Genomic DNA, 12,346 nt, shown 5'->3' on the forward strand with positions numbered 1-12,346 from the left:
AGAGGGAGGGGAACAGAGGGAGGGGCATGGGGGAGGACAGAGGGAGGGGGACAGGGGAGGACAGAGGGAGGGGAACAGAGGGAGGGGCATGGGGGAGGACAGAGGGAGGCACAGCCTGGTAAGTGCCTATTTCCTCAGTGACAGGGGTGGGGTCGGGCGGGGCAGCTGGGAGTCCAGGAGGTACAGCTGCAGGGCCTCCGGGGGGCCCTCTGGCAGCTCCAGCAGGAGACAGAGCAGAACTGCAGGCAGGAGCTGCAGCAGGTGCATGGGCGGCTGGCAGGTAAGGGCTGGCAGGGTCGCAGGGGGGGCCTGGGCCTGGGCTTTCCCTGCAACAGCCTTGCCCCACCAGGACTCCGGGCGCACATGGCCGGCCTGCGTCAGGGCTGCGGGGACCTCCGAGGGCTGGTCAGCACCTTCACCCAGAGCTGTCAGGGCTCGCTCAGTGAGGCCCAGGGTCAGGTCAGACCTCTCCCCTCCTGGCACCCATTTCTGGGCCAGCCCCTTCCCTGTCCTCCTCTGGGGACCTGCCCAGCCTGTTCTTCTTCCTCCCCCACAGTGTGGGGAGTATTGTTGCATGTGCTGATGGAAGCTCTGGAACAGCTTCTGTGTGACCCTGGCCTCACTTCTGGGCCTCAGTTTCCTCATGTGCAGTTGGGGTGTTAGCAAATCCCTCCCAGGCTTACCAGGAAGCCCAGAGGTGGGTGGGTGTGAAGTCCTTGTACACGGACCCCTCAGACTCCGTCCCAGGCCCAGAAGGTCTCATGCCACTGAAAGCTGTGGGTAGTCACTGTGGTCAGTCTATGTTGTCCCCTATACTGCCCTCAACACCCCTCCCCCAGCTCCTCCTGCTACCCTGAGCGTCTTCCTCACATCTCTGTCCTCTCAGGTATCCTGGGCCCTGGGGGCATTGTCAGCTGAAGGCGCTGGGACTCAGCTCCCTGAGGAGCAGCAGGGGCCCCCAACGGAGTGCCCAGGGCGGCTGCTGGAGCTCAAGGGTAGGGCAGACTTGCGGGGCAGAAGAGAGAAGGGAGGAGACGAGCCTCCCTGAGCTTCGGGCTTGGGTCAGGAGGCAGCCCGCTGACCTGACCTACACTCCAGGGAATATTCGTGTGCTGTGCCGGCTGAGGCCAGGGACACCCTGTGGCCTAGTGAGCACAGAGCCTGGCCCTGGCGGCACTGTCACCACCTGCTATCGAGGGCGCCAGCGCCGCTTCCGTCTGGACTGGGTCTTCCCTCCCGACGCCAGCCAGGAGGAGGTGACTCCACACCTTGCCTCTGTCCTGACCCCTTCTCAGAGTCCCCCACAATCCAGGGAAGCCCCAGTCTCCCCTTCTCTGCTCACCCTGTGCGGTGGCTGGGCTCCGCAGGGCAGGGAGCAGCAGGCCTGGAAGCGGGACAGCTGGCCCAGCTGGGTGTTTCCTCCTTCCAGGGTTCTCCCTCTCTGCCTCCTCCATGGAGCTCTGCAGACCCAAGAAAACAGCCTTCTGGGTTTAAACAAGAAGGTTAACATATCAACCATGAAAGACCACAAGCTCATCTGTGGTGATGGTCACTGCTCATGCAGAACTGGCCACAGAGTGTGGCTGGGACCTCACGGGCAAAGTCTTGGTGCCTCATCCTCTTGGGCGGCACTGCCTGTCCCTTCCCAGGGTCTGGGGCCCACCCAGCCGTGCAGGCAGGCAAGCCCCCAAGCTCTGCCTCATTCTGTGGCTGAGGCGGGTAAGGGTGGGCGGGCAGGTGAACCTGGAGCCTCAGTGTGCTCAGGCTGCCCAGGACCACCCTTCCCTTTGCTACCAGACTCAAGTGGGAAAGCTGGGCTGTTGGAGCTGGCCAGACAGACGTGGGGTCAAACCCTAGCCCACACCACCTAGCACATCATCTCTCTGACACAATGTTGCCCCTGGAGCTTTCTGTACAGGAGGAGGAGGCTCAGCATGGGCAGGGGCTGGGCAGAACCGGCAGGGACTCAGACTGGGTGCCTGATGGCCTCTGTTGCCCTTTCACCACAGGCACCCCGTGGGCCTCCCCACCTCCCAGGGTCTCACTGATCCTCATTTCGCACTTCCTGTCCACCTTACATATCCCCTGGCCTCAGCCCCACCACAAACTGCAGCCCTGCAGAGTCCCCAGAACTCCAGTCCCACTTGTCCACTGCCCTCCTGGTAGTCTTTCTGGACAGAGGCCTCTAACTCAACATCCAAACCAAAGAGCCAATGTCAACTGTGGCAATGGTGCCACAGTACACCCCTCCACACTTCACCCCCAATGCCTCCTTCCTCCATGGAATCTTAGTGGTCACACTGGCCAGCCCTTCAAGCAGAGCTGAGGAGCCCACAGAGTTAACAGCCCCCTTCCAGTTGCTGGCAGGATGAAAGCCCAGCGCTATTTCCTGACAGCTTCCTCTGCATCCTAATGGCCCAGGCTCCAGCTGTCCTGGCTGGCTGCCCCCCAGGGCCCTTCCTTTAAGCTCCTCTAGGTGCATATTCTCCCACTGGGGGACAGGTACCATTGTGGCCTCACTTTGCAGATGGGAAACCTCCAGGAAGGGCGGTGGGTGAGGAGTAACTTACCTCCTATCACACCCGGTTTAAACAGGCAGTCAAGCCCAGGGTCCAGGCTCCTGACCACTGCTCCATGGGCTCCCAGTGACCTTTGGGACTCCAGTCCTTCCCACAAGCTGTGCCCACAGCCCGTCAAGTCCTTTCACTCTTTGCCTGACAAAGCCTTACTTTTGCCTCAGACCCCAGGCAAATGCCACCTTCCTTGTGGAGCCTCCTGTTTTGGGGTCCACCCTCCTGGTGTGCCCCTCTAAAGCCCTTGTCTCACACCCCACTGCTCAAGCACTCCCAGGAAACCCCTCCCACTCCCCACCAGTCCTGAACAGGGGGCCCCTGGCACACCCCTGCTGCCCTTCCACCCCAGGTCTTCCGGGAGCTCCAGCCAGCCGTGCTGTCCTGCCTCCGCGGCTACAGTGTCTGCATTTTCACCTACGGTCAGACGGGGACCGGGAAGACCTACAGCATGGAGGTGGGGTAGCGCCCACTCCTTGAGGGAAGAGGCCCAGGGGGTAGCGGGGGGGGGGGGCGTTCCTGAGGCTGGGTGGAATGTGAGCCCAGATGTGGCACCTCGCTCCGCCCCAGGGTCCACCTGAGGACCCCGGCATAGCTCCTAGGGCACTGCAGTCCTTGTTCCAGGAGATGGGGGCCAGAGGGCAGCACCGAGTGACCCTCAGCATGGTGGAGATCTACAACGAGGCTGTCAGGTCAGGCCAGGAGGCCAGCTTCCCCACCCCCTCCTGCCCAAGGCCCACCGCAGCCATCTTCAGGGTCTGGAACCAATCCCTCCACCCTTTCTCACCAGGGACCTCCTGGCCCCCGGGCCTCCGCAGCGCCTGGCCGTGAGGCAGGGCCCAGCAGGCCAGGGGGGAATCCAGGTGGCTGGCCTCACCCACTGGGACGTGCCCAACCTGGAGACGCTGCACCAGGTAAGGCCCCCTCCCTATCCTCCACCTGGGGGCGGGGGCCCCTGCACAGGTCAGCCGTGTCACTCCGCCCTCCAGATGCTGAGCCTGGGGAAGAGCAACCGGGCCACCGCAGCCACCGCCATGAACCAGCACAGCTCCCGCTCCCACGCCCTGGTCACGCTGACGTTGCGCGTGGAGTCCCCACCGCTGGGTCCGGGCACCGCAGGTATCACTGCTGCGCCAGCGCCCTGCCGGGGCCCACGCCTCACTCGGACCCGGCCTTCCTCCAAGTCCGGCTTCGCTCGCCCCTGCAGGCACGCTGCACTTGGTGGACCTGGCGGGATCCGAGCGCGCCTGGAAGGCGGGGTCGACCAGCGCGCCCCCAGGAGACAAGGAGCGGGCTCGGCGGCTGCGGGAGGCCCAGACAATCAACCGCTCACTGCTAGCGCTGGGAGGCGTCATGGCCGCGCTGCGCGCCCGCCGACCCCACGTGCCCTTCCGCGACTCGCAGCTCACCCGCCTGTTGCAGCCGGCGCTCGGGCCGGGCGCCACAGCCGTGCTGCTGCTGCAGGTGGGCGGCTCTGGCCCGCGGGGCGCGGAGGCTCGTTTGCATAATCTTTGCATGCCAGGCACCGCCCACTCCGGGGCCCGCCCACTAGCGCCGCTTCCTCGCAGATCTCTACGCGGCACGAGGACCTCGGAGAGACCGTCTGCTCGCTCAAATTCGCCGAGCGAGTGGGCCAAGTGGAGCTGGGGCCAGCCCGGCGCCGCAGAGCCCCGCGCTCCGGGACGCCCTCCTCCTTCAGCACCGACACCCAGCTCATCGAGACCCCCTGCACTCCAACGCCGTCCCCCGGAAGCCCTCAGAGCCCGTCCCCAGACGGCGGCTCTGGCTCGGCCCTTGCGCTCCGGGAGAGCCTGCCCCCGTAGTTCTGCCCGCGGCCATGCCCGAGGGGTCTGGGGTCGCGCCTCTGCAGGCAGAGGCTGCAGGGAAGTCCCCACACTCTGTCTTGTGGGGTGCAAAAATACCCCCTGGACCTCTGGGAGGCCACTGCTCTCCAGACTTGGGAGCCTCCCCTCCCCACCATGAGGAGTGTTAAACCTGGAGACATGATGCCCCCCCACCCCTAGTCGGCCACAGGCCCTCGGCTCCGACCTTATCACCATTTGCTGTTATCAAGACACACAGCAGGGGATCCCAGAGCCACAGAAGACTGACCCCACCGAGTGGTTGCCCAAATCACCATCCCTGCCCCCAAAAACCAGACATGGTGTTAAAATGTTGTAAGTTCCTTTATTGTTATCTCCACCCCCCTCCCCCCCTCCCCGGCCCCACTAAGACCACATAGGGCCCAGTCTTCATTCGCTGCCCCTTCTCCCAAAAGGTGCTACCTCCTTCCCAGACAGCTGAGGGAGGACTAACAGGCTGGAGCCACCACTGAGCTCTCCCTCCACCAGCCCAGAGCCAAGGAGGGGAAGTGACAGATGTTGATGGATGGATAGACAGACTGACAGAGGGCTGAGAAGATGGGACAAGAGGGGCTACTTCAGGCGGAGCCCTGTTCCTTCCAGCCTTGCATCTTGGGGGTGGGGGTGGGGAAAGGCATGACTGACCCTCAGGGCTAGGTTTGGGCCCAGCTGGGCTGCCACCTTCCTGTGGGGTCATCCAATAAACGTCGTGGACTCTCAGCTCTGCTGGCGATGGGAGGCTGCTGTGGCTGTGGGCACCCTCCTGCATGGCCGCCGGGGACAGTGCCTCCCCCCCACCCCTGGAGTCTCACAAGCTGTACCAGGAGAGCAGCCAGCCCGGAGCTGGGGTGGTCAGGTCCCGAGGGTGGCTGACCCACACGTCATAGATGCTCTTGTTGGGAGGCACCCCCTGGAAGAGGGCATCTAGATCCCAGAGCAGCCCCGGGGGCCCTCGGGCTTCAGGGGCCACCCCCCAGTAGGCTGGGCTGGCTGCAGGAGGGCACTGGGGGCAGGAGGTGGGTGGTAGGGGGGCCAAGGGCATTACCACATTGGGGGTGTAGATGGGCAAGTAGGAGGTGGGCAGCTGCCCCAAAAATGGGGCTCTGCGTCCCCCACCGGACCGTCCCCGGGTGTCTGGAGTACCCTGAAGTAGGTGGAGAGGCCAGGCCCTGGACTCTGGAGAGAGGGTTGAGGGCCGGGTGGTCCCACCCTGGGACGTCTCCCCTTCGCCTCTCATGGGCCCAGGGAGTGGGCAGAGAGGCCACAGAGGCCTCTCAGAGGACAGCAGGGGTGGAGTGGGCACCCCCTCCCACTCCCCAGTGCACCCCGTGTTGGCTGCAGTTGGACTTTTCTCCGGAGGCAGCCGGGGCGGCCCCTCCTCAGGGTCCCCTATCAGGGACTTGATGCTGAAGCCCTCGCTGGGTGCCGGCGGGGGGTTTGGCGGCTGGTAGGGCTGGCCATGTAGGACGTAGGGGCCCAGGTCCTTGGCAAAGGCACCGCGAGCACCCCTGCTCTGCCACCGCCGGCACAGGGCCGTGTTCTGCAGTCGCAGCGCCTCGGCCGGGATCTGGTTCACGTCAACTGCCCAGAAGTTGCCCTTGGCCTGGGGCTTCGAAGGGTCCTTGGGCACCTGGTGGGGGGGGAAGGCTTGGGTGGACTGCCCAACCCTGGATGCCCAGGACTTCCACGCCCACCCCAACCCTCACCGGCCCCACCTTGTGGAAACATCGATTGGAGGAGAGGTTGTGGCGGATGGAATCCTTCCAGCCCTCATAGTCGTCCCTGAAGAAGGGGAACACGGCCTGGACCTGACGGATGATCTGAAACCACGCGGGTGCCCTGTGAGCCAGGCCAGAGGCACTTCCCTTGGAAGGGTCCTGCCTGAGCCCCTCAGCTCTCCCGCTCTGCCCAGGCTGGGTACTGGCCCTGTTTTGGCACTGGAGGCTGGAGCCTGAGCTGGGCAGTGGGTGGGGAACAGGTCTGGGGAAGGAGGAGCCCTACCCCAGGGTGGGGGTTAGTGGGGTGTCTGAAGAAAGGTCCGCCCACCGGGTGCGGGGGTGGGTGGCGGTATCCTCTCACCTGGGCCAGCTTCAGCCTGCGTGAGGGCGCAGCCTGGATCACCAAGGCGATCATGGCCAAGTAGGTGTAGGGGGGCTTGTCATGCCGCAGGTATCTCTTCTTCCTCCTCTTGGGGCGCTGGGAGGGGGACTCCGTCCCTGGGGGACCCGGGCGAGGGTCTCTACAGGGCCCCATGCAGAGGAGGCAGGCAGCCTGGGCTGGGGCCCAGCCCGGTGGAGGGGCACAGGGCACTGGGGCTGAGTGGTGAGGCAAGGCCGGGGCCTGGGGCCGGGTGGGGGCGGGCGGGCCAGGCCCTTTATCATTCGGATGGAAGGGGGAGGGGAGGGAGAGAGGAAGGCGGCTGTGGGGGAGGGGAGAGGGCTGCCACTGCCACAATTAGCAAGTTTCGGTTAATCTGGAAGGGAGGGGCAGGGTAGATTCTAGTGGGGACTTCAAGGCCTCAGCCCCCACCCCTGGACTGCCCTCAAGTGCCTGGGCAGCGTCCCTAAAGCTGGAAGGAAAAGCCCTTTGGAAGGGCACACGGCTCTAGGTTCCTGCATCCCACTCCCGGGCGGTGGTCTCCGGCGCCCTTTAACAGATGGGGAAGTAATTCGCCCAGGCTGGGGCTGGAGGACAACATGCTGGCCTTCCCTTCTGGGCCCACTTCCCATACCTGAGAAAGGTCAGGAGGCCCACTGGAGTTCAAGGCCAAGCACTAGGGCCAGGGCTCCAGAGGCCAGGACATCCACCCAAGCCATCCATTAGGGAGGGCTTCTTGGGAGTCCCTGGGTGGTGCAAATGTTTAGTGCACTTGGCCAAAAAGTTGGAGGTTCAAGTCCATCCAGCCAGAGGTGCCTCAGAAGAAAGGCCTGGCCATCTACTTGTGAAAAGTCAGCCATTGAAAATGCTATGGAGCACAGCTGTACTATAGGGGGTTGCCATGAGTCAGAATCAACTGAATGGTAACTAGTAGTCCAACTGGAGGACTGGCAGTGAAGTCCTCACCACTGGAACAAAAGAGGAAAGCAAGTGACTCAAGTGATTTGCCCCCCGTGCATGCTCTATGGCTCTGGGTGGGCTCTTCTGGGGTCCTGGAAGCCATACTCCTCCCCTCCTTACTGGGGCCTGTAAACAGTGGCTCCTGGCAACTGATGGCCCTCCTCCTTAACCATCGAGGGCCTCACTGGGCTCTGGGGTAGCTGACCCTGCCTGGAAGCAACACTTGCCTCCATCCTCTTCCTCCTTCTCCAGTTCTCCATGTCCAGGTACTCTGGAGGTTACCCTGGGGAGGATGCCCCTCGCCATCAGGTGGGTGAGTGTGGAGAGGTCTCCTTGTTGTAGGGGTTTACTAGGCACCTCTCAGGGCCAGACCTTGAGGAAATGACCCAGTGGGGTTATGGTCCCTGCCCAGGAGAGGCCTGCAAGGACCACCTGGGGTCCTCTTGAGTGTGAGAGTGCGTGTGTTTGTTTGTGGGTGCACAGGAAGGGCTTCCCAGGCACCCATAGGGCCCTGAGACTTGGTCTGGAAGGAGGAAGATGCTTCCCAGGTGGCCTGGCGGGAGGAGGAGGCACTCTATAGAGAGGGGAAGCCTGAGAGGCCAGCACCCAGTGCTCAGGCTCAGAGGAGGAGCTTCAAGCGGGACCTGTCTCTGAGGATGTCATTCCAGAAAGATGCCTCTTGCAGCTGCCCTGAGACTTACCTGTCCTCCTAAGTCCAGACTCTTCTGTACCCTCATCTTCTCTGCCCTGGCCATCTGATCTTTGGCTCAGCCAAGGCCTGTGCTCTGTATCCTGCCCTAAAGCCAGCCACATCTGGGCGGGTCTGCCCAAGAGGGTACCAGGTTCAGGACACTGGCTGGTGGACGGTGCTGGTACCGAGCCCTGGGGGGAGAGGAGGGCCCCCAGATGTGGAGTGAGGCTGCAGGAACACAGGGACAGCACCTTAACACCTGCGGCCCCAGGGCAGTGTAGAGGTGGGCCGGGTAGAGGATGTTAAGGGTGGGAAGAGGTCTGGGATGTTCTGTGTAGGAGGCATCCTGGGAATTCAGCTTTTCCTGTACAGCCCCTTTCCCCCCGTTACATCTATAACCAAAAAGAATAAAACCAAACCCATTGCCGTGGAGTCAATTCCGACTTACAGTGACCCTATAGCACAAGTAGAACTGCACCATAGGGTTTCCAAGGGGTGGCTGGTGGATTCGAACTGTCGACGTTTTGGTTAGCAGCCAAGCTCTTAACCACTGCACCACCGGGCTCCATTTGTGGTTTTGGTTATTACATCCTTTAAGGGTTGAAAATCTCCAGTATACACTGGTGGCCCAACACATGTTGAAGAAGCGTGCTGGAGAAGGAAGCCTGTGATACTGCATTGCTCATGTCCCACCAGGCTGGGGTCGTGCCCTCCCGGAGTCAAACCCTGCCTTCAGCCCTGACCTGGCTGCCTCTGGACTCCCCTTCCCCTGAGCGTCCTTCAGGGCTCTAGCTGGGGAGGTCCTGTGTCTCACCTGGGCTATCACTAAGGCCTCCCAAAGGTCAGCCTGCCCCACTCGGCCAGCAAAGAGGTTTTTCTCTCCTGGTCGCGCCCCCTCCCCAGGATAAAGCCGGGCTTCTTGGTCTATGGTTTAAGACTCCTCCTGTCCTGACACTGCCCATCTCTCTGATCACACTCCGTCCCCAGCCTTCCTATCTGAGTGGCTTTCCATTCGCCCAGCGCATATGCTGTTCCCTCCCCCTACGACGCCTCTGCTTTGTCGGGTCAACTCCTAGTCCTCCTTCAAAACCCCTTGAAAGCCCCGCATAAATACTTCCTCAGGTTCCCGCGAGTCTTTCTCAACCTCCCTCTTCTTTTACCCACACCGCTCCTCAGGGCCCGCCCCGAAGTGCTAGGCCCCGCCCCTTTACTCCCACGGTGCGCCTCGGCTTCCGGCTCTGGGCCACTCGGGCCGGAAGTGTAGCGTTACCATGGCGAGGGCTGGGCGCGGGGCCCGCCCCCGCGGCGCCCGAAGGAGCGAAGGGCTGACTGACTGGTTGAGCCGACCGGATCGAGGCGCGGCGGCGGCAGCGGCCTGCGCCAGGCGGAAGGTGAGGCTCGAATTTCCGGGGCCTCTGGCCGGCCGGAGAGGAGGCTGGGCGCGAGGTGGAGAGGAGGTCGGGAGACGAAGCCAGGCCCGGGGGGACAGAAGGCCGGGAGAGGAGGCCGGGCCGGGATGACAGGAGGCCCGGAGGGACAGGAGGCCAGGAGAGGAGGCTGGGACCCGGGGGGACAGGAGGTCAGGAGAGGAGGCTGGCCCCGGGGGGACAGGAGGCCAGGAGAGGAGGCTGGGCCCCGGGGGGACAGGAGGCCGGGAGAGGAGGCCGGCCCCGGGGGGACAGGAGGCCGGGAGAGGAGGCCGGGCCCGGGGGGACAGGAGGTCGGGAGAGGAGGCCGAGCCCCGGGGGACAGGAGGCCGGGAGAGGAGGCCGGGCCCGGGGACACAGGAGGCCAGCGTTGGGGGGCGGCCAACATGAGGCTGAGCCCTAGGGTTAGGGGGAGGCCCAGAGAGAGAAAGAAGGGAGGCAGGGAGAGGAGGCCGGGTATGAAAGGGAAGAGAGGGACAGGAAGGCTGGAGAGGGGGCCAGGTGGGGGAGTCCTGGGAAGGGTCTGCACTCAGAGCTGGCCAGGGCACTTGGGCAATAGGGCCACTTGGGCGCTGGTGGGTGAGGCTCAGGGCAGCAAGTGCTAAGGGTCAGGAGAGGATCGAGGAGTGGCAGCCACCTGTTGGTCAGGCCAGCAGCACTGGAGCTACCTCCATGTTCAGAGCAGGAAATGAAGGTCTGCAAAGCATAAGTGATTTGCCCGAGCTTTGTGTGGGCGTTGGAGTTAGGCCAGGGGGCCAGAAACTGGATCCTCTCTGCGACAAGTTACTTCACCTTTCAGAGATTCAAGTGAGCTGCAAAGTGGGGATCATGGGCCCCTCACGTATTGGGGTCAGCATGAGAAGTGCTAACTAAGCCATGAAAAGCACCTGGCCCTGTGCAGGTGCAGGAGAGGTGCTCCTGGCCTGGGACGGACTCTGGGATGGTGGGATTAATTTCCATGGGTACAGAGAGGGGAGGAGCGAGCATGTGGAATCGTTCCAGGCTTAGGGAAGCCAGAGCAGGGTTACCAGCCTCTTGCTATTGTGCATCAGAGTAGAACTTTACTCCATAGCATTTTCAATGGCTGTGATCTTTCAGAAATAGGTTGCCGGGCCTTTCTTCTGAGGGAGTTCTGTGTGGATTCATATTGCCAACCTTTCTGATAGTAGCCAAGTGCTTAACCGTTTGAGCGACCCAGAGACCTCCCCAAAAGCTCTGTGTCTTCCATTGATTCCAGGATCCTTAACTTGGGTGGGGATATTGTTCTTCTCAAACCCAGTCTAGCCCAGCAGTGAGCCTTCCTGGGTGCCGTTGCCTTTCCAGGTGCTCTCCTGTCAGGATTGGGGTTCCCCCAGAAGAAGCATCTTGCCTGCAGCACACTGGCTCCTGCTCCAGTTCTGTTCAGGGCCACAGAGCTGCCACTGGGTGGTGGAGCAGGGTCTGCATTGCCCAAGGCCACTCAACCAAGGGGCTAGTGAGGGCCAGAACACAGCCTGTCTCTGGGTCTGGGTAGGGAGCCCCACCATGGGGCTGAGCTCTATGCTTGTCCCATGAGAGGTGCTCAGGGTTGAGGGGCCAGCAGCCTGCCTCTGCCCCCAGTTTTGCTAAGAGCTGGGGTCAGGAGGCCTTAGCTGGTCCTTCCTTCCCTCTCCTGATGCGCCTGGGGTAGAGTTCTTCCCTGTTGGCTGGGGCCTCCCTCCTGGTCTAGATTGGCCTGCATTGGCCTTGTCCTTCGCCTGTTTGGGGCTTTCCTGGACTCTACTCTCCCCAGGTGGTTGCCTGGGTACCTAGGAACAGGCCTCCTTTATCTTTGGGCTCAGACTTTGGGGTCTGTTGTAGAGATTTCTGAATCTCCAGTCTATCTGGATGTTTCCCCTGCATGCAGTTTAGGAGCCTCAGGTGAACTTCAGGTGACCCAGCAGACCAAGTGTGCCCCACCCAAGTGTCTGCATCACTGTCCCCCCATTGGCCAAGTGGGACATCTGGGCAGTAGTTCTAGGCTCTTCTCTCACCTCCAGGCTCTCTCAAATTTTCCTCCTAAGTATTCTTCAATTCCTGCCCATCCCTTCCACCATATAGCCTGCCTCTGTGGCTCCTGGTTCCCTCACGCATCCCCGCGGTTGTACCCGGCTGTTCTTGGCTCTGTCTCAGCATCTCACCTTCATCCTCCTCACCTCAGCTGGAGTGATTTACCTGAAATGCATTCTGAGTCTTTGCTCCCCTACTTGAGGTCCTTCCTCACTGACTTGGATCAGGCCAGCTGTCTCTGCAGGCTGACCCCAGGGGCAGGTGAGGCTGGCCCTGACCTCATCGCTGACCACCTGTCCCTGCGCACTTCTTGTCTAGCCACATTGAGCCTACTTAGTGGTAGGATGGGAAGGCAGGCCAGAGGAAGGAAGCAGAGGAAACATCTCTACTTCCAAGTGCTGTGGCCGTGGCCAGGCCTTAGCAAGGCAGACTGAGAAAGGAGGGCTAGAGAAGTCCAGGGAAATCCCAAGAGCCCAGTTTCACAGAAACCAAGGGAAGAGAGCTGGTCTCTCATGAAGGAGGAAGATGGATCGACTGTTGGAAACGGCACGAGGGCAAGTGAGGCGAGGTCTAGCGTGGATACCGTGTCCTGTGTGAGGCGAGGTCCAGAGTGGACCCCGTGTACTGTGTGAGGCGAGGTCCGGAGTGGACACCGTGTACTGTGTGAGGCGAGGTCCGCAGTGGACCCCGTGTACTGTGTGAGGCGAGGTC

The 12,346-nt window shown here is 62.2% G+C and overlaps 3 protein-coding genes across 3 annotated transcripts in view; 2 read left to right on the forward strand and 1 right to left on the reverse strand.

Moving 5' to 3' along the window:
* Positions 1 to 4,393, forward strand: part of KIFC2 (kinesin family member C2) — a 7,000-nt gene extending 2,607 nt beyond the window's left edge. The window contains exons 9-18 of the mRNA XM_004387447.1: positions 166 to 280; positions 350 to 459; positions 887 to 995; positions 1,099 to 1,256; positions 2,923 to 3,027; positions 3,141 to 3,262; positions 3,361 to 3,484; positions 3,560 to 3,689; positions 3,778 to 4,034; positions 4,139 to 4,393. Coding sequence (XP_004387504.1) covers positions 166 to 280; positions 350 to 459; positions 887 to 995; positions 1,099 to 1,256; positions 2,923 to 3,027; positions 3,141 to 3,262; positions 3,361 to 3,484; positions 3,560 to 3,689; positions 3,778 to 4,034; positions 4,139 to 4,393 — 1,485 coding nt within the window. The remainder of the gene's footprint in view (positions 1 to 165; positions 281 to 349; positions 460 to 886; positions 996 to 1,098; positions 1,257 to 2,922; positions 3,028 to 3,140; positions 3,263 to 3,360; positions 3,485 to 3,559; positions 3,690 to 3,777; positions 4,035 to 4,138) is intronic.
* Positions 4,394 to 5,240: 847 nt separating this feature from the next.
* FOXH1 (forkhead box H1) lies at positions 5,241 to 6,685 on the reverse strand. Its single transcript, XM_004387402.1, has 3 exons — positions 6,512 to 6,685; positions 6,148 to 6,252; positions 5,241 to 6,062 (listed from the first exon to the last, which is right to left on the reverse strand). Exons 1-3 carry the CDS (start codon positions 6,683 to 6,685, stop codon positions 5,241 to 5,243), a joined length of 1,101 nt encoding a protein of 366 aa, XP_004387459.1.
* Positions 6,686 to 9,482: 2,797 nt separating this feature from the next.
* Positions 9,483 to 12,346, forward strand: part of PPP1R16A (protein phosphatase 1 regulatory subunit 16A) — a 28,481-nt gene continuing 25,617 nt past the window's right edge. Inside the window, exon 1 of the mRNA XM_004387403.2 lies at positions 9,483 to 9,571. The gene's annotated coding sequence lies outside the window, so the exon portion shown is untranslated. The remainder of the gene's footprint in view (positions 9,572 to 12,346) is intronic.

Source organism: Trichechus manatus, unplaced genomic scaffold (assembly GCF_000243295.1).
Source record: "Trichechus manatus latirostris isolate Lorelei unplaced genomic scaffold, TriManLat1.0 scaffold00185, whole genome shotgun sequence".
Taxonomy (NCBI): Eukaryota; Metazoa; Chordata; class Mammalia; order Sirenia; family Trichechidae; genus Trichechus; species Trichechus manatus.